This window comes from Phoenix dactylifera, chromosome 12 (assembly GCF_051530095.1).
Source record: "Phoenix dactylifera cultivar Ajwa chromosome 12, Ajwa_hap1_PhDact_Kaust_v1.1, whole genome shotgun sequence".
Classification (NCBI taxonomy): domain Eukaryota; kingdom Viridiplantae; phylum Streptophyta; class Magnoliopsida; order Arecales; family Arecaceae; genus Phoenix; species Phoenix dactylifera.
This window is the reverse complement of record NC_143201.1, coordinates 19,578,866-19,600,892: the sequence shown is the minus strand read 5'-3', so window position 1 is coordinate 19,600,892 and position 22,027 is coordinate 19,578,866. Positions and strand designations below refer to the sequence as shown.

The following is a 22,027-nucleotide window of genomic DNA, read 5'->3' as shown; positions in this document are numbered from 1 at the left end:
GAGGCCAAACCCTCGGATGCCTGGCTTAGCGCCGGAAGAAGTTCCTGAGGCTTAACCCTCGGATGCCTGGCTTAGCGCCGGAAGAAGTTCCTGAGGCCTAACCCTCAGATACCTGGCCTAGCGCCAGAAGAATTTCAAGAGTCGGGAGTCAGCGAGACGCTACCAAGAGTTAAAAAGAAGAAGGACGAAAGTGAAATGAAGAAACTCTATTTGCATTAACTTTCATTGTTTCAGGGCCGAGACCCATACAACTTGGCAAAACGCCAACACACAAAGAAAAGAACAAAAATATAGAAGGTCAGCTTGGAGGAACCCCCGGGTCGGGAACGCCGGGCACGTCCGCAGGGGGTAGGGAGGCGGTTGGAGAATCAGCAGGCAATGGCGCCGGAGAGGAGTCTAGAAGAGAGATCCCACTCAGGTCAATTTCGAGGTACTTAGCCGACACCCTTGTCAGGCCTTCCTCGAAGCCTAAGATAAAGGAGTCGGACCCCGCGTCCGACATGTCACGGACGAACTCGTCAGACTGACGATAGGCCTGTACCGCCTCCGACATATCACGGGTGAACTCGGCGGACTGACGATAAGCCTGTACCGCCTGACGCCCGATTTCCGCACTCTTCTCGGCCAGCGCCGCCTCTGCCCGCTCTATAATCTGAGCTTTCGCCTCCAAGACCTTCGCCACAATCCGGTCGTCCGCCTCGGAGGAGACCCTCAGCAGATCAGCCTGAGCCTCCTTGTGCTTCGCCTCGGCAGCAATGCGAGCAGCCTCAGCCTCCTCCAGGCGCGAATGAAGCTCCTGGTCGCTCGCGCGGGACTTCTCCAAGGCCGACTCCAATTCGCCCAGCTTGGCTTCAAGAGACCGGGTTCGGTTGCGGGCGTTGTCGACTGACCGCTGGGCCTTCTCCCACCTCTCCCGGTAGTCGGCAGCCTTCCGGAACTGCTTCTCGGCCCGCTCCTCCGCCTTCTTGATCTCGCCCTCGAGACCCGAGGCAACCTTGAGTTGCTCCTGAGCCTCCAACAGTTGCTTCTCGAGGGTGACGAAGCCGAGTGCCCGCTCTTCGGCCACCTGGAGCCTCATCTCGAGGTCCCTGGTCGTCCTCCCCGCCGCAGTCTGACCTCCCTCCTCTACTGCCTTCAGTTGGCTCTCGGCCCTCGCCAGAAGCCTCGCCTGTTCCTCGTAGCACTCCTCCAGGCGGATCATGAACTGGGCGAGCTAAGAGATAAGAAAAACGAGGGCGTCAGGCGGGGATCAACAGAGCCTATAAATGATGAAAGCGACCAAAAGAACACTCACCGACATGAGACAGACGCAGCTGGCAGCCCCAACGTCAGGGACCCTCATCTCCCGGACCCGCCTGCGGTCCTTCTCCAGCAGCACCGTCTCGATGAGGTTTCGGGCGCCGGCGAAAGTGAAGGCCGACCCCGACTTTTCTCCGGAGTCGGACGGTGGTTCTGCAGCCTTACCCTTACCCATCGCTTGGGGAAGAGTCATGCTGACCATGCTCGGGGCGGGGACCGCCCCTGGAATTGACAGGGTCCCGCTCGGCCGGGGCCTCGGCGCGTCCCTCCTCGTATCATCCGGAGCCGACCGAGTCGAAGGCTGGGCTGGTGACCGATCACGTCCGACCCGTCCATCTCGGGCGCGCCCGGGTGATGCCTCCGGAGAAACGGTAGTCTCGGCATCGGAGGGCTGATACAGCGTCAACTGCCGGTCCGCACCCGCGGCGTCCCCCTGATCGGTGGGTCCGGACCCGTCTGTCGGCGTCGGAGTCACCTGCCGGCGGGACTTCTTCGCCGGTGGGGCCCCGCTCGGAGGAGCTCGTTTCTTCCTCCGGACTGCTTCCAGTAGGGACGTCCTACCAACAGTCGTTGCCTTGTCCGACCGCATGACGTCGTCGATCTCTGCAAAAAGGACGAGGTGGTCGGAGGTTGAGAAACTGAAGGAAAGAACGAGACGAAAGAGGAGAAAAGAGCTAAAAAAGAAATGGTGGCGGGCTCACGGTCAGCGGGGACCGAGCTCAGACCGACGTTCACCAAGGTATCCTCGGAAATAAGGCGAGCCACCGGGGGGAGCCGGCCCTCGGCAACCAACCCCTTCAAGACGGCGACGCCATCGGATTCCTCCCTCGACATCCTCGATAGGCCAATCGGGGACTTCATCGGCGTCTCCCAGGTTGCCCTGATTCCCCAAGAGGGATCTGCGTCAACGAAAAAGAAGCGCCCCTTCCAGCCGTGAATGGAGGTAGGAGCCTCCTTGACGAGGCCGCACCCTCGCCGCGCCGCAAAGCACCACCACCCTTTGTCCTGGGGGTGGCCGCTCAGGCCGTAGCATTCCCAAAAGACATTCAGGGTGGCGGGAACCTCGTGCATGCGGCAGAGAACCTGAAAGGCCGTCAGGGCGCGCCATGAGTTCGGCACCAGTTGCGTCGGCGCCACTCTTAAACCCCGAAGCACCTGAACGACTAAGTCCGAGGGGGGAAAGCGGACCCGGCCTGAAGAATGCCCTCATTGATGGCAACCTTCCCTGGAGGAGGATGGGACATTCTCTCCTCAGGCCCCGGGAGCGTAACATTGCAGGCCTCGGGAAGGTGGTATCGAGCCACGAACCTATCTAGGTCTTCGGCGACCAGCTCCGACTTAATGCGGTCTGCTCTCACTTCGCCCATCCCTAATGGCCAGTGAATCTACGGTCAGGACGGGGTCAAGAAGGGGGAAAGGACCGGAACGACTGGAGTACACTAATACAGAAGGAGAAAGTATGGAGAGCCTTAAATTGAAGAATGGGGCAACTCACCGGAAGAGAAGGAAGAACGGCTCCGAGAGCGTCAAAGGAGGAGCAAGCGAACAGTCCGACGGCAATGACGGCAGCGCAAAGGAGAAACTCGAAGATGTCTGTAAAGAAAAAGGCGGACGGAGGAGGGCCCCCGGTTAAATAGGCGGAAAGGTGGGTGACGCCTCGGTGACGCCAGAGGACGCCTGGCTGCCGAAGGGTCGCTCGCGCCCCAAAGGCGAATCGACGCCATTAAGGAAGGATGTCCGCCGAAATCCTCAGACTGCCAGGTCAGCAACAACCGCCATACGCCATAAAGAAGGCGGGGAGCTCGAAGCGCGCGCGCCTCTCCGAGGGATGGCGGCAATCTCGAAGCATCACTCCCTTCACCCGTTCCCCTTCTGGTTCCGGGCTCGGAAGTGGGGGGCTACTGTTACGGGGGAACTTAGCCATCATGCCCCACGTGACCGGCACGCGCGCCCAGGAAGACTACGGCAGCCCCTTGATCCAGCAATCCGACCCCGAGTCGGACATCTTCGGCTCCGCAGCCCGACCCCGAGTCGGCAGCCCCTTGATCCAGCAATCCGACCCCGAATCGGACATCTTCGGCTCCGCAGCCCGACCCCGAGTCGGCTGCCCCTTGATCCAGCAATCCGACCCCGAGTCGGACATCTTCGTCTCCGCAGCCCGACCCCGAGTCGGACATCTCTCGATAACGACAGGCTATTCCCCAGAGGCACGCCGCAGCCTCCTGCTCCACTACTCCCTGCAACGGTTGTATCTGGCGCTGCTCCACGATCCCCTGTAACAGCCGTACAAGGCGGAGCTCCACTACGCCCTGTCATGGCCGTACCCAGCGCTGTCCCACGACGCCCTGTAACGGCCGTGTCAGTGGCAGCTCCATCGTGCCCCACGATGACGAACCCCCCTGAAAGACCCCCCAGCCTGGTATATATGCGGCTGGGGGGAGGAGGGGGGGTAAGCAAGAACTTCCAGAGCATTCTCTTACTTGCTACTATTATCTCTCCTTATCCTCCAATCTCCTCTGACTTGATCGTCGGAGGCCCCCCGCTACCCCAGTGGTGGTGCGAGGCTTGCTTGCAGGTTTTCCGGTGGAAGGTGGAGCGCAATCAACACCAACCAAGGCAACTCAAACGGAACCCCGTTCACACCGCTGTGCCAATTGTTCTCGGTTTGGACCACCAGCAACAAAATCTAATTTGAATCCAATCCAAAAACCGAAGCAATTATGCTTGCATGCATATATATATATATATATATATATATATATATATATATATATATATATATATATATATATATATATATATATATATATGCGCGCGCGAGTGCATGTGTGAAGAGAGCTGCAAAAAATTAAGTAGCAAATTCATTTTCTTTCCCTTTATTATTATTTCTTTTGGAGTACAAAAGGGGGAAGACCCTTGAGTTAAACTATGATGTCCTCCACTCCATGGGCGCCCCCCTGGTTAAAATTTGATGTCCTCCACTCCATGGGCGTCCCCCTGGCAACTGCAGTAGAAAAGCTAACTGGGCCGGGGATCGGTGAAGAGTGCTTTTGGTACGAAAAAGAAGAATTCCTTTCTTTCCCCTTGGTCGGTTTTCTTTTTGATTATAATGCTACTTTTTTATTGTTATTTTCACAAGATAATCTCCGTTGTCTTGGATGCCTCTAGAAAGTTGAAAAAAAATAATTCCAAAAACATGCTAAAATATTCCACTATCAAGCACAGATATAGAGCTGTAAATTAGATTTGGAGGTGGATTTGGATCTAACACATACTTGATGGTTGAATTTTGAATATCAACATGGCTGAACCCAACCCGAATCCAACCGGTTGCAAGTTGCAACTCCAACTTCCGGCTCACCGTTAACCCAGGTCAAGATCCCACCTCCCCGGCTCGTTCAGACGATCTGACTCGGCGGCCTCTTTCCAGATCGACGCGGCCGACTCTTCCCGCGGGCCCCTCAGATCTACCCCCAATTTACGAACGCTCGTCGGCTCATCCCCCCTTTCCCCTCTCCTTCTCCCCTCCCCCTCCTTTGCCTCAAAAACCCTAACCCTAATCCTAACCCTAACCCTAAACCTAACTCTCTCTCGAGTCCATCTAGCCATGGGAAAGTTGAAGGCGAAGAAGGTTCGCAACAACAAGCGGAACAACAAGAGGCGCAAGCTCGGCCTCAAGCCCAAGAAAAAGCAGAACCACCCCGCCGCCGCCCACGACCACGACCTCGTTCTCTTCGGCGCCGAAAGCGGCAGCGCCTCCGGCGTCCGTGGTGGCGGTGGGGGATCTGATGACGACTCCTCCGGCCTGCCCACCCCCGACCGCCTTCACCGCCTCCTCGAGCCTTACACCAAGGACCAGCTCATCGGCTTTCTCCTTGACGCCGCCGCTGCCGACCCCGACGTCCTCGCCCGCATCCATGTCGTCGCTGACCGCGATGTCTCCCACCGCAAGATCTTCGTCCACGGCCTCGGCTGGGACGCCACACGCGAGACCCTCCTCCAGGCCTTCGATCCCTACGGACCCATCGAGGACTGCAACGTTGTCGTTGACAAGGTCACGGGCCGCGCCAAAGGCTACGGCTTCGTCCTCTTCCGCTCCCGCGCCGGCGCTGTCCGCGCCCTCAAGCAGCCCCAGAAGAAGATCAAGAATCGCGTCGCCTCCTGCCAGCTCGCCTCCATCGGCCCCGTCCCTGCCTCTGTCGGCGCTGCTGACACCGCTGGCCGGAAGATCCACGTCAGCAACGTCCACGCCGACGCCGCCCCCGACAAGCTCAAGGCCTTCTTCGCCCGCTTCGGCGAGATCGAGGCCGGGCCAATCGGCTTCGACATGCTCACGGGGAAGTCGAGGGGGTTCGCCCTCTTCGTGTACAAGACCCAGGAGGGGGCCAGGAGGGCCCTCGAGGAGCCCTACAAGATGTTCGAGGGCCACCAGCTCCACTGCCAGCTTGCCACCGACTCCCAGAAGGGAAAGGCACCGGCTTTGGCCCCCTCGTCGGCGCTGCTCGGGGCGGCTTCGCAGCCCGTTCTGGCAGCGGTGGCAGCAGCGCAGAACCTTGCACTGCTTGGCCAGAACCCGGCATACAGTGCGCTGCTTGGGCAGAATCCTCTGCTGGCAGCTGCAGCGCTGAATCCAGCAGCGGCTACAGCGCTGAACCCAGCAGTGGCCACAGCTTTGCACCCGGGAGCGGCTGCAGCACTGAATACGGCAGCAGCTGGATTGGTTGCTTCTCAGGGTCAAACATTGGGAGGGGGGATGGGGGTGGGAGGAGCAGCTCCTTCTCTGCTCGGGGCTTATGGGTCTCAGGTGACGGCTGGTTTGCAGGGGTTGCAGTCATATGACGGGACGCAACTTGGGCAGTCATCATCCTTGAGGCCTGGTGGTTCTTTTGGAGGGTTTCCTTCATACGTATGGTAACTCAATGCTCGTTAATTTTTTGATGATTTTATACTTTCTAATCTTTATTTTGATTTTCCATATTGTATACTGATCTTAATGCTTTCCTCACATTTTTTCCAAGTATTGAATGAATTTTTATGATTTTATGCTCTGCATTTCCCATCAATTAAAAATTCTCATGATTATACTGTCTTTTGATGTTCACAAGATCACCATTGTTTCATAAAAAAATCCTTTTCAAGAATACCACGTTTTAAGATTTTTCAGTCACCAGGCATGACTTTTTCCCTTCTTTAATAGTTTTCCTAACAAGTGTTAGGATGTTAGAATCGGGATTTTGTAAATTTCTGTAGGTGATGATCCTCTTATGGTTTTCTTTCTGTCGAGTATGGACCTATTCAGACACTGGATTATGCGGAAGATTGGCCATTTTGAGATTGTGTGGACTGGACCCAATCCATAATACTGTTATTACAATTGTACTGTACTATTGTTTATGAGTTAGTAGATACTAGGTATTAGTATTTTTGACTTCAAAACTTTATAACTTTAGGCAAATAATTGATTTTTCTAGTAATTGTAGTTCCTGTATAAGTTTTCTTTCCATTGTCTCCAGTGCTAATGTATTAGTTACTAAGAGAGGAATGAAAGTGTTGGACTATGAGATCCCATCTATAAAGTGAATATATTTTAAAGCAAGGTTGAAGAGACTGATCTTCCCCTTACCCGAGTTTAAGGGGTTTAGGTTGCTTATGTCAATGAGCATGTTGGTGTTTTGTGACATGAGTGTAGAGGGATCTCATTCTGCATGTTCATTTTATATATTTTTTTGGTACATGGGGTTGCCTATTGTAGATTTCAGAAGAGGCCTGGAACCAGCCTGTATCTTTCCAAAATTTGGAGCTTTTGTCTTGTTGGCCAGTCGAGAGGGGATGCTTCTCTTGTTTTCACTATGATTTGGAATAACACATATTGCCAAGGAGGAGACAAGCTCTTATCTCTTAGTGCATGTTAGATTCCATATTAAACCATGATGGCATATTTGAAGACGATATCTTCTTATTATTTATTCAGAATAAATGAATAATTTGTTCTATTGGGTCATTGTTGCGTCAATTTGACCACAAAAGAAACTAGAGAGTGTTAAAACAATGTTTTTGATGCCGGAGTGCACGGATCGCTTGTCCCAACCGCATGTATTGCGGATCTTGTAGGCATGAGTCTCAGCATATTTCTAGTTTTGATGATTAGTTATTTTTTTTGTCTTAGTTAGAAAAGTTCGATGCTAGTAAATTCTAGGGAGTTTTGATTTTTGTGGCCTTTTTTTGAGAACTTTTGATGTTTTTAGAAAAGTAGTTAGAGTTCTTTGAGTTAGAATAAGACTTGAATTCCACATTGGAAGGTTGAAGAAAAGAATTCTCTTGTACTATTTATAGATATCCCTATTGGGACTCCTTTCGTAATCATACTAGAGATACTTAAGATATTGATTACTGAAGATTCTATCGTGGGAATTATTTTTTCTTTATTTTTTCTTTCGATTGTTTTTTTCCTCTCTTTTGGTGGATTTTTAGGATTTGCGAGTATGTGAGAGCTGTATCCCTGGAGTGGCCAGCCAAGGTGGTATTTTTGGTCTTAGAAGAGAGTATTTCGTCCCTGCGCCTCTTTCAACTACCATTCACTTGTTTTAACATCCTGTATCATACGTGCCGTAGTGAGGTTTTTACCTAGCTACAATTGGTTGCACCAACATATCCTTCTTTTTTTGAGTTTTCAACCTAAGTTCAACATCTTTCGGTGTCAGTTGGTATCAGAGCACGGTTTCAGTATGCCGTCCTTCTACCGCAATTCGAAGAGCATGTTGAATGTGAGAGATTTATGAGATATTGAATTAGGTGGATTGTGCCCCTAGCTTGAACAACTTGACAAGAAAATCTGCGGCTTCATCAATGGTAAGAACAATGTGAATGCTGACATCTCGTGGGCTTCAATCACCACTTTGATAGAGAGCTCTTTGATGATGAAAGCGAGTGTTCCAATGAAGTGGAAGATTTCAATTCGTTTTGCAACAGAAAAGCGTCTTCATCGAGTGAAGAAGATACCCAGCACCAACGTGAATGAAGACCACATTGCAATCATCGTGACTTCGGTATCAAAATAGACATCTTCGACTTTGAAGGACGTCTGCAACTTGATGAGTTTGTTGACTGGCTCAACACGTTGAACCAGTTTTCGAGCTTAATAAAGTTTTCGATGATCAATGCCTAAAGCTAGTCACTATCAAGCTTAAGAAGTACGTATTAATTTTTGGTGGCAAAATTTGAAGCGTCGATGTGAGCATGAAAGATGCAATAAGATCTGAACATGAGACAAGATGCGTCATGAGCTCAAACAATCTCTGGCAACGCGACATGATCGTAGAAGAGTCTATAATGAAATTGGAGCAACTCCTCGTGACGTGTGATATTAAGAAGCCTAATAAGCAAACCATAATGGGATATCTTGGAGGATTAAAGCATGAAATTAAGCAAGTTGTGAAATTTAAACTCTATTGGACGCTAAACGATGTGATATGATTGGCAACAAAGGTCGGAAAGGACGAAAAGCAGCAACTAAGAACAAATAATTTGTGCTTTTCAAGATATAGAAATGGTGTGTCCGATTGGGAGAGTTCCGTGTCAAAAACATTGCACCCTCCAAAGTCTGTGCCTCCTAACTGTCTTAGAAAAAGGACAGACATCCTGAGCAGTCCTAGCCATTCCAACACTGTCGCCTCCAACTCTCACAAGTATTTCAAGTGCTAGGGTTTGGGCATATTGCAATCGACTGCCTAAATAGAAAGCTCGTCACTTTGATAGAGGAAGAGTTGTGCGTGGAAGAGGAAGAAGATCAACCAGTCAAGTGGGATGAGGAAGGCCCAAGCAAGGAAGAGCTAGTACTTGCCGATCAAGATGAAGCCTTAGTGGTCCGCCGCAGCTTGAATACGATCGTGGTAGTTGATAAAGGATTAGTTATGCAACATCTTCCATACTAAGTGCATGTTGCATGGCAAGGTATGCAGTGCTATCATAGACGGAGGCAGCTGTGAGAACATCGTTGCAACGCCGATGGCCAACAAGCTAAAATTGCCTAGCGTAGATCACCCGTCCCTACAAGTTGCAGTGGCTAAGGCAACAAAGTAAAGGTAACAAAGCGTTGCTTGGGCCAATTCTCCATTGGAAAACAATATCAAAATGAGGTGTGGTGCGATGTTATTTTTATAGACTCCTAGCATATGTTGTTAGGACGTCTGTAGCAGTATGATCATAGATCAATTCATGATTTCAAGAATACTTTTATCTTTGAGAAAGATGGCATGAAGATCGCCCTAGTACCCTTGAACATGGATCATCACCTCAAGCCTTCATTGGATGCTAACGCTTTGGCCTCCAAGTCTAAACCCTTCAAGGCATGTAAGGAGTTTGCTATTGCATGTGCCCTGATCGTGCTAGAAGAGAACGAGGAGTCCATAAAGCTTCCTAGGGCGATCAAACCGCTCCTCGAGAAGTTTGCGGATGTTGAGATCCCAGTTGAGATCCCAGTTGGACTGCCTCCATGCGTGACATCCAATACTTTATCGACTTTGTATCTGGTGCCGTCATCCTCAATAAGCTTGCTTACTGTGAGTCCCAAGGAGTATGAAGAACTTTAACGTCAAGTGAACGAGCATGGAGAAAGGGCTAGTCTAGAAAAGCGTCAGTCTGTGTGTCGCGATAGCGTTGCTAGTTCCTAGGAAGAATGGATTGTGGCGCATGTGCATCAATAGTCGAGCTGTTAACAAGATCACAATCAAATATTGATTTTCCATCCCTCGACTTGATTTGCTCGATGCACTACTTGGCCTGGTTTTCATCAGGATGGATTTCCAAAATAGCTATCATCAGATTTGACAAAGTTCTCGTGTTGTTGTTTCTCTCTCTTGTTTTCTCTTTTTCTCCTCCTCTTTGTTCTTGGCAAAACATAGGCTGGAGGCTTTGACGGTGGTTGACCATAGTGGTCCGGCGAGGTGGCAACAAGTGGTGGGGACATGAGGCGGTGGGCGGCTACGAGGGGGCAGCAAGCGGTGGAGACATAAGGTGGAGGGCGGCCGCCGACGGCGGTCAGCCTACCAAAATCAAACAAAAAATAGGGCCGAATAGAGATGATTTCTTGCCTTGGTGTACACGGATCCCAGCCCGCTCGCTAGCGGCTAGGGTCTGGCTCCGACCATGGACTAACATGGGCAAGTGGTGACGGGCATCGACGATGAACGTCGACGATGGGCATCGATGATGAACGTCGACGATGGGCATCGACGATGAACGTCGACGATGGGCATATTCAGAAAAAGAAAAAAGAGGCGAAATAGGAGATCCTTATACGGTTGATTTTCGGCCAATTTCATGGTCGACGACCATAATTTCGTGTCATGGAAAGAATAAGGAAAAGGGAAGAGGGTCGGAGCATTATCTTGGTTCGGATGGCGTCGTCGGCCCGATTTTCGGTGAGCACAGTAACAAGATGCTGTGATTTTGAAGCAAGAAAAGAGAGAGAATGGAGGTGCTTCGAGCGGCTGAGCTTGGCCGAGGTGGCACGCCGGTCACCGGAGAGGAGGGAGGAAAGAGGTGGGTAGGTGAGCGGTGATGGGTCAATTGAGAGGAAAGAGGGGTTTAAATAGGATCCTTGGGAGAGGGAGTAATCACGGCCCAACGGCAGTACTGACTTGTCGTTCGCTGGTTGCAACAGTCCGCAACGGTCGCTGGCCTTTCGCATCGATCGCGCCTCAACTACGGCCGTTCGGGCAAGGGATCATAATCCTCTGTTCCAATTCTACTTTTTTTGAATTATTTTATTTGAAGCCGGCTAGGCCTGCCGATTTTGGTTCAGGATAGGCCCGGTTGGCTTGGTTCTCACATTCTTCCCTCCTTAAAAGATTTTCATCCTCAAAACTTAACGTACCTTTATTCTTAAACAATGGGAGTACTTAATCTTTCATCTAACATTCCACCATGCTTTTGCTGCGCCACTCTGATCGAAACCAACTCTTCTATAGCTCAAAACTCTAGACTAGTTTGTATCAACCCTAACTTCCTCATCTAAGTGATAAAACTCTTAAACAAAAACATCTCTAAGAATAACTTTTTTAAGAGAGATAACAACACATACTGGCTGATTCAATTCGTCAGATATGCATTTCAAAGAAGTAGAAAATTGGAAGATGCAAAGGAATAGAAGAATCACAATCAAATAGTGCATGAACATTTATGGAGTTGACTAGAAGGGTAGGGGTTCACTTTGATCCAGCAGGATGCCAGTGCAGGTGATCAAGTACCATTCTAGTCAACTCCATAAATGTTCATGCACGATTTGATTGTGATTCTTCCATTCCTTTGCATCTTCCAATTTTCTACTTCTTTGAAATGCATATCTGACGAATTGAATCAAGCCAGTATGTGTTGTCATCTTTCTTAAGAAAGTTATTCTTATAGATGTTTTTGTTTAAGAGTTTTATCACTTAGATGAGGAAGTTAGAGTTAATACAAATTAGTGGAATGTTAGATTAAAGACTAAGGACTCCCATTTTTTTTAAGAATAAGGGTACGTTAAGTTTTGAGGATGAAACTCTTTTAAGGAGGAAAGAATGTGAGAACCAGGCCAACTGGGCTTGTCCAGGACCAATGTCGGCAGGCCCAGCTGGCTTGAAATAAAATAATTCAAAAAAATGAATCGGATTAGGGACAATCATGCCTTTTGATCTCTTTAACGCTCCAATCACTTTCATATGTCTCATGCATTAAGTCTTCAGGTCATTCATTAGGAACTTTGTTGTCTTGTATTTTGATGACGTCCTTGTCTATAACAAGGGGAAGGAAGAGCACTTGACATATCTTTGACAAGTGTTCTTGGCCTTAAGAGAGCAAAAGTTGTTCGCCAACTTGAAGTGCTATTTCCTCATCGACAATTTAGTATTCCTCGGATTTGTTGTGTCAAGCTGAGGCATTGAAGTGGATTCTATAAAGTTGATGCCATCGCCCCAAGATGCTGCATGAGGTGAAAAGTTTTTATGGCTTAGCTTCTTTCTTTCAACGATCTATTAAAAATTTTAGTTCTATTGCTGCGCCAATGACCGAGTGCATGAAGGGAGATTAATTTCAGTGGATTAACAAAGCACAACGGAGCTTCGAAGAATTGAAGATAAGGATTACTGAAGCAGCATTAGCGCTTTCAAACTTTGACATTGTCTTCAAAGTTGATTGCGATGCTTCCAGTGTCAGTATTTTGGTGCCATCCTCAGCCAAGAAGGTTGTTCGATTGCATTCTTTAGTGAGAAGTTGAATGATTCCAGGCTCCAATACTCAACATATGACAAGGAATTCTACGCCTACGCGCTTTGGATCATTGGAGTGATTATCTTCTGTATAAGAAGTTTATTCTCTACTTCAACCATAAGGTGCTCAAGCATCTAAATTAAACTTAAGCCATCGGCACGCCGTTTGGAGTGAGTTCCATCAGCCTTTTCCTTTCCTTCTCAAGCATAACTTGGGTATCTAGAATCGAGTAGCGGATGCTTTGAGTCGATAACATGCACTCTTTCCCACTGTGCAGCTGAAAGTTGTTAGATTTGAAGTTGTTAAGATATTATGCGAGAAAGATCCAGATTTTGGAAAGATTTGGAAGCTTAGTATTGAAGGTTCATATCAATAATTTCATCGTCAAAAGGGATTCTTGTTCAAGAGTAACCAGCAAGAGTAACATGCTATTATCTTTGAAGCCCATGATGGTGGATTTGTTGGAAACTTTGGACGAGATAAGGCAGTGTGGTACTTATCAGAAAAAATTTCTATTGGCCAAGCATGGAAAAGGAAGGAATGCATCACATTGAACGATGTTGAGTTTGCCACATTGCTAAGTCAGGAGGCTAGAATATTGGACCATTTGCCATTGCGGGTTCCAAAGGCGCCGTGGGAAGATGTGAGCATGGATTTCAAAGTGGACTTATCTAGGACAACACGACAAAGATTCTGAAACACTCTCAAATACAAGAAGTGAGCTTACTTGTAAGTCAACCACTACAACTTAAGTTGCAATACGACTTTGAGTTGCAGTGCAACCTCAACTTTAGAGCTCCAAAGCCCCTCAAATTAAGTAATTTACATTGACTGACTTAAAAGTCACATTACAATTTAAAAGATAATATATTGATATATCAAATCTCATGATCGCTTTAAAGTTGTCACATGAGTCTTAGCCTAGAAATAGACAGAACAAGTTACCAAAGTAGTAATTTTTGTTGCAAAGTACCAAACTATCTTTAAGATTCTTATAATATTTCAGCACCTTTTTCTTTCCTGGCTTAGTTTGTCTTTCTTGTACTTTTTGGTCTTTCTTCTTGTTGTTCTTATAATCTTATTATTACTTTGTTATATTTGATTTGGTAACATATTGTGTTTAAGCATGTATTATCGATGATTTATCTAAATTCTTAATCTATAAAGGGAAAAATTAATTGATCAAGTATGATAGTGGAAGTGTGGGAAGTGCACAATTTGAAGTTGTGATTGGAAATAGATTGAAGCTCTTGGGACCCAAGTTCGTATATCAGGTCTGGAAAAATGATGCAAAGATCAATATAAAACGGATGGAGTCGGGAGAAAGGATTTAAATGAGCTTGTGTTGATTATAGAGGCATTCCTTAACTGTAATGAGTGGGAAGACAGAAGTTAAAACCAAGCTGAAATGGTTTTAATAGGTCTTTTTGGTTTTGGATGAAATATATTGATACCATTTTGACTGGGAAGAGGGAATCTGTCCTTAGTTTGTGGAGACCAAGTGATTTTCTCAGGACTGTCTGCCAAAAAAATGACTTTCTTGACAGGATCTCAGACATCTGATTATCCATTAAAGGCCTCGAAGAGATGAAGCGGTCTGTTTCTACTTCTAATGATTTTAATATTTCTTAGAATTTGTTTCAATTAATTTAATTATTACTCTATCATCAATTTAACTAAGTATGTACAACACTTATCATACCAATGTTTCCAAGATGGTTGTGTGTCATAGTTCATGTTCTACATTTTCTTAATTATATTTTTCTTCCTATGATTTTACAAAGTTTTACCGTTTGAGACTCCCTTTCTTTTTATAATCTTTACTAGCCCTTATTTAGTGTTTACATCATTCAAAAGCACATTTATCCTGTTTCATGTGTTTAGCCTTCAGGAATTCATGGAACATTTGCCTTTAGTTGAGCAATTACGTTCTAGATACTTCAGGGAATATACATGTTGCTTCTATGAAAGGTGTTAGTATTGAAGAGGCCGTCACAACATTTGTTCTTGGACTTTGTTGACATAATGGGAACCCTTATTTGCAGATGTGATGAAACAACTTTAAGATGGAAGGTATTGGTGCACTCATGGGTGTCAAAGGCTTCTGTTTCAGTGACCGGAGGAAGGCGCATTGCTTGAAGAATTTGGTTCTAGTTCCGTCTCATGTGCTGTATAAGGTCAAATGAGTACATTTTCTGGAGCTTGCTCAGTCTTTCCTTTTTTTGAGTTTGGCTTAGTACTTTAATTCTATCAGACAATCTTTTAGTTATGACATTTCTTTTATTTATCTGAAATATTTTGGTATTGCTGTCAAAACTTATATTATTTCATCATTTCATTTGTGTTTCTGTTTTGCCAACTGATTTATTTTTTTACTTATTTAAGATTAGCAAATTTTAACTTCTTTCATGATCCTTGCATATGCCTTGTCTTTTATGTGCTGTGAAAATTGTTCATGTTTTGACATTTGAAGTTACATATGGTTTTTATTATTGTTTAATAATTTACTTTGGTTTACACTTTCATGTGGTCAAGAGTTTCCTTTTCTTTCTTTTTTTTTTTAGTTTTTATTTTTGATCTGAAGAATGTTTCTCTCCTTTGTTGTTGTTATGCTTTCCTGGACCAGTGCAGGTGCAATGTATCCATGTCCTTTACAGTCATTAGTTCTTCCTATTTTAAGATTTCAACCTTTTCATTTATTTTACATGCATATTTTATATTTTTCATTTATTTAATTTCCCTTTTCAAGCTGGTGCTAATACAGCTTTCACTAATATGTATCATTCCTTTGTTAGAGATCTATCTTCTGAGAAGTATGTTGAGATGTATGGTTGAAATAGGTTTTCCTTTCCAGCCTCAAAGAAGGTATTATTCATGAATGTCAAATTTATAATTTCTCAATCCTCTTTATGGGAGCTGTCCATGGTGGAAATATGCATCCCTAAACGAGAGGGCTTTACTTGTAAATGATGGCACGAGTGCATATTGGTATGGTTCTTATAGCTGAGCAAATATCAGACTCCAAACTTATGTAGTGTTATTGGCAGAAGTGTACATTATAGAACCCGAAAATCCTGCGCGAGCTAGCTGAGCAACTGCAGAGTTTTTTTTTTTTTTTATGCTGTCCTGATAGCCCTTTTCTAGATCTGCTTCACGTTCAGTCTATGCTATAAACTACTCTCCTTTAATTCTTGAAGGTGGTTGTTTTATCAGTCAAAAACTCAATTGTCTTTTGTGTGGCAGCATGTGAAGTACACCACGGTCTCTACAAGCTTCTATAGGAAGAGAATTAATCCCTGTTTGGGACTGTCCTCTAGTTGGCCTATCTGATCATGGGACATGGGGTTTTATGTCATAATATTCTCCCGTTTAATTCTGTGTAATTATTTCCTCCTGCTTAGATGGTTCTAATTTACCCTAGTGGTCATACCTCACTGGTGAGCAACCAATCACTAACCATAATACTCAAAAGCATCAATTAGGATTTATAGATTCTAGCTTTCATTTGTTTTAGTTGCTCGAAAATCAGATAACGTGGTTGTGTTCAAGCAAGAACTAGATTACAAATTAAAAATAAAAAAAAACTAGTGACTATGCTTCATTATAAAATGTTCGATCAATATGGCATTCACTAGCCCATGAAGATTGCTCACTGTTTTCCTTTTAAGAATTTACTAATTCACACAAATGTTCTCTAGAATTAACTACAGACTGTTCTATCTTACCTTCTCTTTGTCATATAGAAGCTCCAATATGAGCCAATCTCTTGGTAAGTAGTAGCACAGCTGAATCCCAGTGCATATGCCCTTGAATAATAGCTGTAGCGTACATTAGACTCCCAACATCCATACACTACTTTTAAAATTTAACTTTTTAATGAGTCCTCTTAGCACTTGGGGTATATCTAGTGAAGGGAGAAAGCTTGAAGTACTGACCTCGACAAATTTCCCTCTGAAAGAAACTATTGGCCAACAAATTATGAACCTAACATCAAGTAATTGTAATCTCTCAAAAGAAACATAAAAAAATAGTATGGGAAGGAAAGTCTACAACACAAAAAGCAACTCTTTGAATTATTCATTTAAAATAAGGAATTACTGCCAATAACAATGAAAGAATGCAAACAAAACTTCCCCCGCAGGGAGAAAAAACTTTGACTGGCCTCAATGATTTGACCTGACCCCCTTCTCCGTTTGTCTATTTTTATTCTTTTTTGAAACTCAAGCCGAGGAAACATTTTCACAAAAACAAGAGATTTATATTTGAAGTGAATCAATATAGCCTAATCTTCAGAGGATATCTCTAGAAACAAGAATGAGTCCCTTATCAAAATTGGCGCATGTCAAACCACAGAAGCAAAATAAGGGAAACATGCTTCAGAATGTTGCAGAACTAGTTCTCCGTAGTTGGTATCTTGGTTTTGAAGGTGTGTTTAAATGCAATAGCATCTCTTTTTTTTTTTGCTTTGAATGCAATAGCATCTCTTCTTCCTGTAAAAATAAAAGAATTCGGAACAAGAAATTTTAGTTAAAAGTTCTTTAAATAGTTTTCCTTCCTAATGAGCAGGTCACTAGGAAAAAATGTCTGAATCACAAGACTATGGAAGAAAATCACCACTAACATTTCCTGAAAACTAACAAAGAGCTGCAGAATTGAATGTGAGGAAATATGTATGAAAATCCAGCAACTCGAGTGCTTTTCTTCTTAAAAATGACTAAGGAAGAAAAGAAAGTTAAAAAGAAAATCTCACAAGAGTATACGCAATTAGCCACAAATGAACTGGCATCTAAAAAGATTTGTGATTTGAAACAGTGGTGGACAAAATTACCCCAAAGTCATATTATGCTGCAAGTAATGATCCTTGTCTCCATAACTTTTTCTTTGAGAGTGCCAAATTACAAAAAAATATATATTTTCTCTTTGTTATCAAAAGAGAAGTGGTGATTGCAGCATGCATAGCAACAGAAAACTCGTATATTACGTCAAGTCTACAGTTTTCTGAGGTGAAAGGGGAAAAAGGGCTCTACCCCTCGACCATATATTTTGAATATTAAACAAAGACAATGAAGTAATCTACCTATTCATTATCTCCAGAACCATGCACTAATTTATCCATATGGTTGAAGTGCAAATACAATCAATCCTTTTTGTTTAAGAAGTCATGCACTATGGATCTAAAATTCAAAGTAAGATATCATCCAGCAAATTTCTGTTGAGAACAATTTTATATTATTTATGCCCATTATCTGTTATTAAAAAGCCTTAAGGCCTGATGAATATTTTAATTCCTCGCATGCAATCCCACGACGTCATATGTTTGTCATCTTTTTCTTTTTATTTATTTATTTATTTTCTTCTTTGCCTTCAGCTGGAAAGATGATAACCAAATTGAGTTATATAAGCTAAGCAAAAGGCTAGTTTTATTAGAAGAAAGAAGTGTTCACCTTGTGGTAGGCTTTGAAGCCACTTTGTAAAACCTCCAATGGTGCTTCATCTCACTTGAGAAATTTTTTTGTTTCTAAGACTTTGACCGAGACCTAAAAAGTTAGAATTCACAACAAGGAAAAAGAAATCCTTGTCGAAGCCTTGGATTATCATCAACCATGAAATACTTCCACAGCTAGGAATGCTTAAGAAAAAATAAAGGGATATGGATCAGATAGCTAAGGGAGGGGAAAATGCTAGAGATATTGATTGCAGAGAATGAAAAAAGAGTACTGAGCTGAACCCTGAAAATTGAATCTAACTAGGCATATCCGAAAAAGGTGATAAGGATGGCCTTAAGCTGTATGATTGTATCAGCAAAAACTACAACTGGCTGCATATAGTTCCAATTTTAATTTTGAAGCAGAATTTAATAAGTTAGTGATGCTACCAATGGAGAAAAGTGTGAAGTTATTCTTGTCTATTTGCCAACTTATTTATCTCTCAAATTTTACGGATTGCGTTGGAGGCAGTGACAGAATCTCTCTCAACTGGACTGCTAGCAAGTAATTCTTGTCTATTCACCATCTTATGTTCATTTCCCTCCCAAATGGATTGGGTGCTCGCCAAGAGGATTTGAGATGATATTTTTACCAGCATTGCTTCCAAGTCTTATTGCCTAAGCTGACCCTTAAACCATTTCTTATGGGCCTCTTACAGGAATGTTTGATATGGTACAAAATTTGTATCAGTAACTCAGTGTAAGGGATGGGTGGAAGTCATTTTAAATGTATAAAAATGCTAGAAAAAGATCATGCCAGATATAGTTCAGAGTCTTTTCCTTTCATGCATGATTTGTATGATCAACATGAGGCACTATGAGCTCTGAAGGAGTTTGTGCTACATCTACTACCTAAATTGACCATAAGTTTGATTAACAAACGAGGAAACACCTCGAAGGTTTAGGACTAACTCATGTGGAAGTTCCCCTGGTAAAACTTATCCATATATATCTCTGCCATTGTGAGAAATATTATGGTTCTTCAGCAAACAGTCAAGTTCACATACAGTGCATGAAGAATCTTAAAGGCCCCCCCAAAAATGCAAAATCCTGGGACAATTGCTTACACAAAGCAAAATCAAAATTCTAAAAATGAAAAAGTTTTCATCAGCTTCCATACCTTCTGCTTCTTGAGCCGTTTATTTGTGTTAGTCAATTGCCTCACCTCCTCTTCTAACTGGTTTATGTAAGCCTGCAATCAAGTCAAAAGAAAAAAAACAAAAGAATCATCATTCCATCTATCCAAGTATCATGCGATCTTCTGTACATTCCCAAAGAAGCTCACCTGTTTCCTTGCTCTAGATCGAGCTGCTGACTCCCGATTTTTTATCATCCTCTTCTGCCTCCTCTCTATACTCCTATCGATGATCTCATCAGGCCGATGTGTCTCTGCTGCAGTCCGTGAGTCTACTGAAATGGAGTTTGCCATAGTCTCTGACACCATAGGAAGCCCCATTTGTTGGTTCTCGTTAAACCCTGCATTCGATATCGAATTCCCAAACATCGACAAGCCTGAACCCAATAGAGCCATATGTTGATCCTGCTGTTGCTGCTGAGCAGCAGCCAATTGGTATTGCATCCACTCCTCTGGCTCCACTGGATCGCCCGACAATAAAGACTCTGAATCCCCTTTAACTCCGCCACACCCCCGAGATCCCATGCCAACGACACCTGATCCAACCAAGAAGTCCTCGAGTGTAGTCTCTCCAAATGTTGCAGGACTCTTGGTATCACCCTGCTCTTCTTGTCGGATCTCTCGCCATGCCTCATCGACGGTCTTGCAGCTAAGAGAACAGTTCAAGTTACAATTTCCAGGCAGAAGTTGAGCAATGCTGCTGGATGACGATGATGAAGATGGCGCATGAATCTGCTGCTCCACTGGAATGACTGAATTTAATAACCCATCCAAGTTCATAGCATTCAATGGCATACCAAGTTCTGGCAGGGGGCCTTGGACCTCATCAACAGTGAGGCTGTACACTGAACCTTGTCTTAGGAAAGGGGGAGGGCATTGAGGTCCATGACCTCTGTTTGGGGAGACCATGGTTCTAAGCCCCATTCACAACTAAAACTCTATTATCTGAAATCAAAATTTTCTTAACTTAGTTCGACTTTACAGGATTTGATTCTTCTCAACATATATCTATTACTTTGCATGTTTTGCAAGAATTGATTCAACTCAAGTTAAAAATCCAAATCGTTCAGCGGAACCCACATCTATATGTACAACAACACGGATTAAATACAGGGTCGCGAGAAGCTTAATCCACATCGACTGAATATAAAACCAAACAATGGACCAGTTTTACATCAGGGACGACCACAAAAACAAAAATTAAACGTAATTCTGTGGAAGCCAATTATAAAAATCACATTCAAAGACTCCCGGAAATTCAGTTGGGTGGATAGGGGAATTTGGAAATGGAGGATACTACTCATCCAACAATGTACAAAAAGTCTTCAAACCCCACAACATATCAATCTAACAAATATAACTAAAAAAACAAAACATTCAAAAACAGAGAATTAATGAAAAATTAAAGATCAAATCTGAATTGCAGTATGCCCTATAGTTAACAAACTAGGACACTTTAATATGCAAGAGGAGGATTAACAAATCGCACTTATAAATTAAAACAAAGACAGAAAAAATAAAACCAAACACAGAAATCTATGCATCACAAAATTGGAATTCTAAATTGCCAGGGAAGAAAAAAAGATGAAAACAACAGCTAGCATGATCAACGCTGTGACTGACCTCCAAGGCATGCCACAGCAAAAACAATGCGGAGGAAAAAGAGAATGAGCACAAAGGTGGCGATTTGATCGAAAAGGTTAAGAGGGAGAGAGGGTATTATATAGTATGGAGAGAAGGGGAGGGGAAGAGAAATAAGAGGAGAGAGATGGGGGCCGTTTTGCTTCAGTAGGAACCGGAACTGTCGTTGAGATTTTTCAGTTTCTTCCACTGCGAGTTTTTTTTTTTTTTAATTTTTTGGGTAAATCGCTTTATGGATGCAATTTTAGCAAGTCTGCGGTTTGAGCCTCTGGGTGGTGCGGTCTATGCGGGCTCGATTCATGGCTCATGACAGTTTTTATTTATTTATTTATTTATTTTTAATTTTTGTGTGCGCGTGTATAGACTCGTAGGGCTGTTAACTGGCCGAACTGCTTAGCCACGGCTCGGTAAAAGCCCGACTCGAGCTCGGCTCGTTAGTTAAACGAGCCTGAGCCCGAAATGAGGCCCATTTAAACCCAAGCCTGAGTTCGAGCTCGAGCCCGAGCAACCCACGAGCCCAAATGAGGGCTCAATCCAATTAACAATTTAATTGGATCCCAATTAAACTTAGACTCAACCCAATTAAATTTTATTTGGCTTAATCAATTTAAATCCCAATCTGATTGAACCCCGTTGGATTTAGATCAGACTCAATCTGAACTAACCCAAAATCCATTTAATTTCTTTAAATCGGATTGGATTGGTTTAGGTTCGGACTCAACCCGTTAACCTATTCCCTCCTCCTCCCTTTTCTTTTTATTTTCTTCTCCTTTCTCGGTTTCTCTAGAGCCTTCCAGCGACGAACTCCTTTTCTTCTCCCTTTCTTTTCCGACTCCTCCTTTCTGCTCTAACGCGACAGAGGAGAGGAGAAACCCTCCTCCACCAGCGAATCAGGGGAGGAGTCTCTTGCATGGGAGGGTCGGGCCACGGCCGACAACGCCCGTGGCTATGCCTATGGCAGCCTCGGCCATGCCTGCGGCTGACGCCCGTGTCGGCGGTGCTCGCGGCCGAAGCCAGCGGCTGCTGCACGCGACGATGAATCGATGAGTCCTTTCTTCTCTTTTCTTTTTTCATCTTTCTTTCTTTCCTTTTTTCTTCTCTTCTCCTTATTTTCTTTTCCTTCTTTCTTCTCTTCTTCTTCTTCTTTTCTTTCTTTCTTTCTTTTCTTCTTTCTTCGCTCCCCCGCTCGCCTTATCCCCATCCCCGAGCTTGGGCTCGGGCTT

General features: G+C 44.4%; 2 protein-coding genes across 3 annotated transcripts; one reads left to right on the top strand and one right to left on the bottom strand.

Moving 5' to 3' along the window:
• The first annotated feature begins 4,754 nt into the window (after nucleotides 1–4,754).
• Nucleotides 4,755–14,859, top strand: LOC103700747 (UBP1-associated protein 2B-like). Of its 2 annotated transcripts, none has more exons than XM_008782629.5 (2): nucleotides 4,755–6,205; nucleotides 14,589–14,859. In XM_008782629.5, the coding sequence occupies exons 1-2, from the start codon at nucleotides 4,907–4,909 to the stop codon at nucleotides 14,592–14,594; spliced, it is 1,305 nt and encodes a 434-aa protein (XP_008780851.1). In that variant the 5' UTR covers nucleotides 4,755–4,906; the 3' UTR covers nucleotides 14,595–14,859. The 2 variants fall into 2 exon arrangements, with proteins under 2 accessions (XP_008780851.1, XP_008780845.1); XM_008782623.5 differs by having other exon boundaries at nucleotides 4,759–6,210.
• A 3,430-nt stretch (nucleotides 14,860–18,289) lies between these two features.
• On the bottom strand, nucleotides 18,290–20,072 carry LOC103700902 (ABSCISIC ACID-INSENSITIVE 5-like protein 2). The gene is made up of 3 exons (XM_017841263.3): nucleotides 19,314–20,072; nucleotides 19,149–19,220; nucleotides 18,290–18,361 (listed from the first exon to the last, which is right to left on the bottom strand). Exons 1-3 carry the CDS (start codon nucleotides 20,070–20,072, stop codon nucleotides 18,290–18,292), a joined length of 903 nt encoding a protein of 300 aa, XP_017696752.3.
• Nucleotides 20,073–22,027: the final 1,955 nt, after the last annotated feature.

What these genes read in the sequence shown, in the direction of transcription:
- LOC103700747 (XM_008782629.5), top strand. Translation starts at nt 4,907, where the DNA reads ATGGGAAAGTTGAAGGCGAAGAAGGTTCGCAACAACAAGCGGAACAAC.
- LOC103700902 (XM_017841263.3), bottom strand. Translation starts at nt 20,072, where the DNA reads ATGGTCTCCCCAAACAGAGGTCATGGACCTCAATGCCCTCCCCCTTTC. An exon ending in GATCTAGAGCAAGGAAACAG is followed by an intron (nt 19,221 to 19,313) that starts GTGAGCTTCTTT and finishes ACTTGATTGCAG; the next exon opens with GCTTACATAAACCAGTTAGA. An exon ending in AACGGCTCAAGAAGCAGAAG is followed by an intron (nt 18,362 to 19,148) that starts GTATGGAAGCTG and finishes AACTATATGCAG; the next exon opens with CCAGTTGTAGTTTTTGCTGA.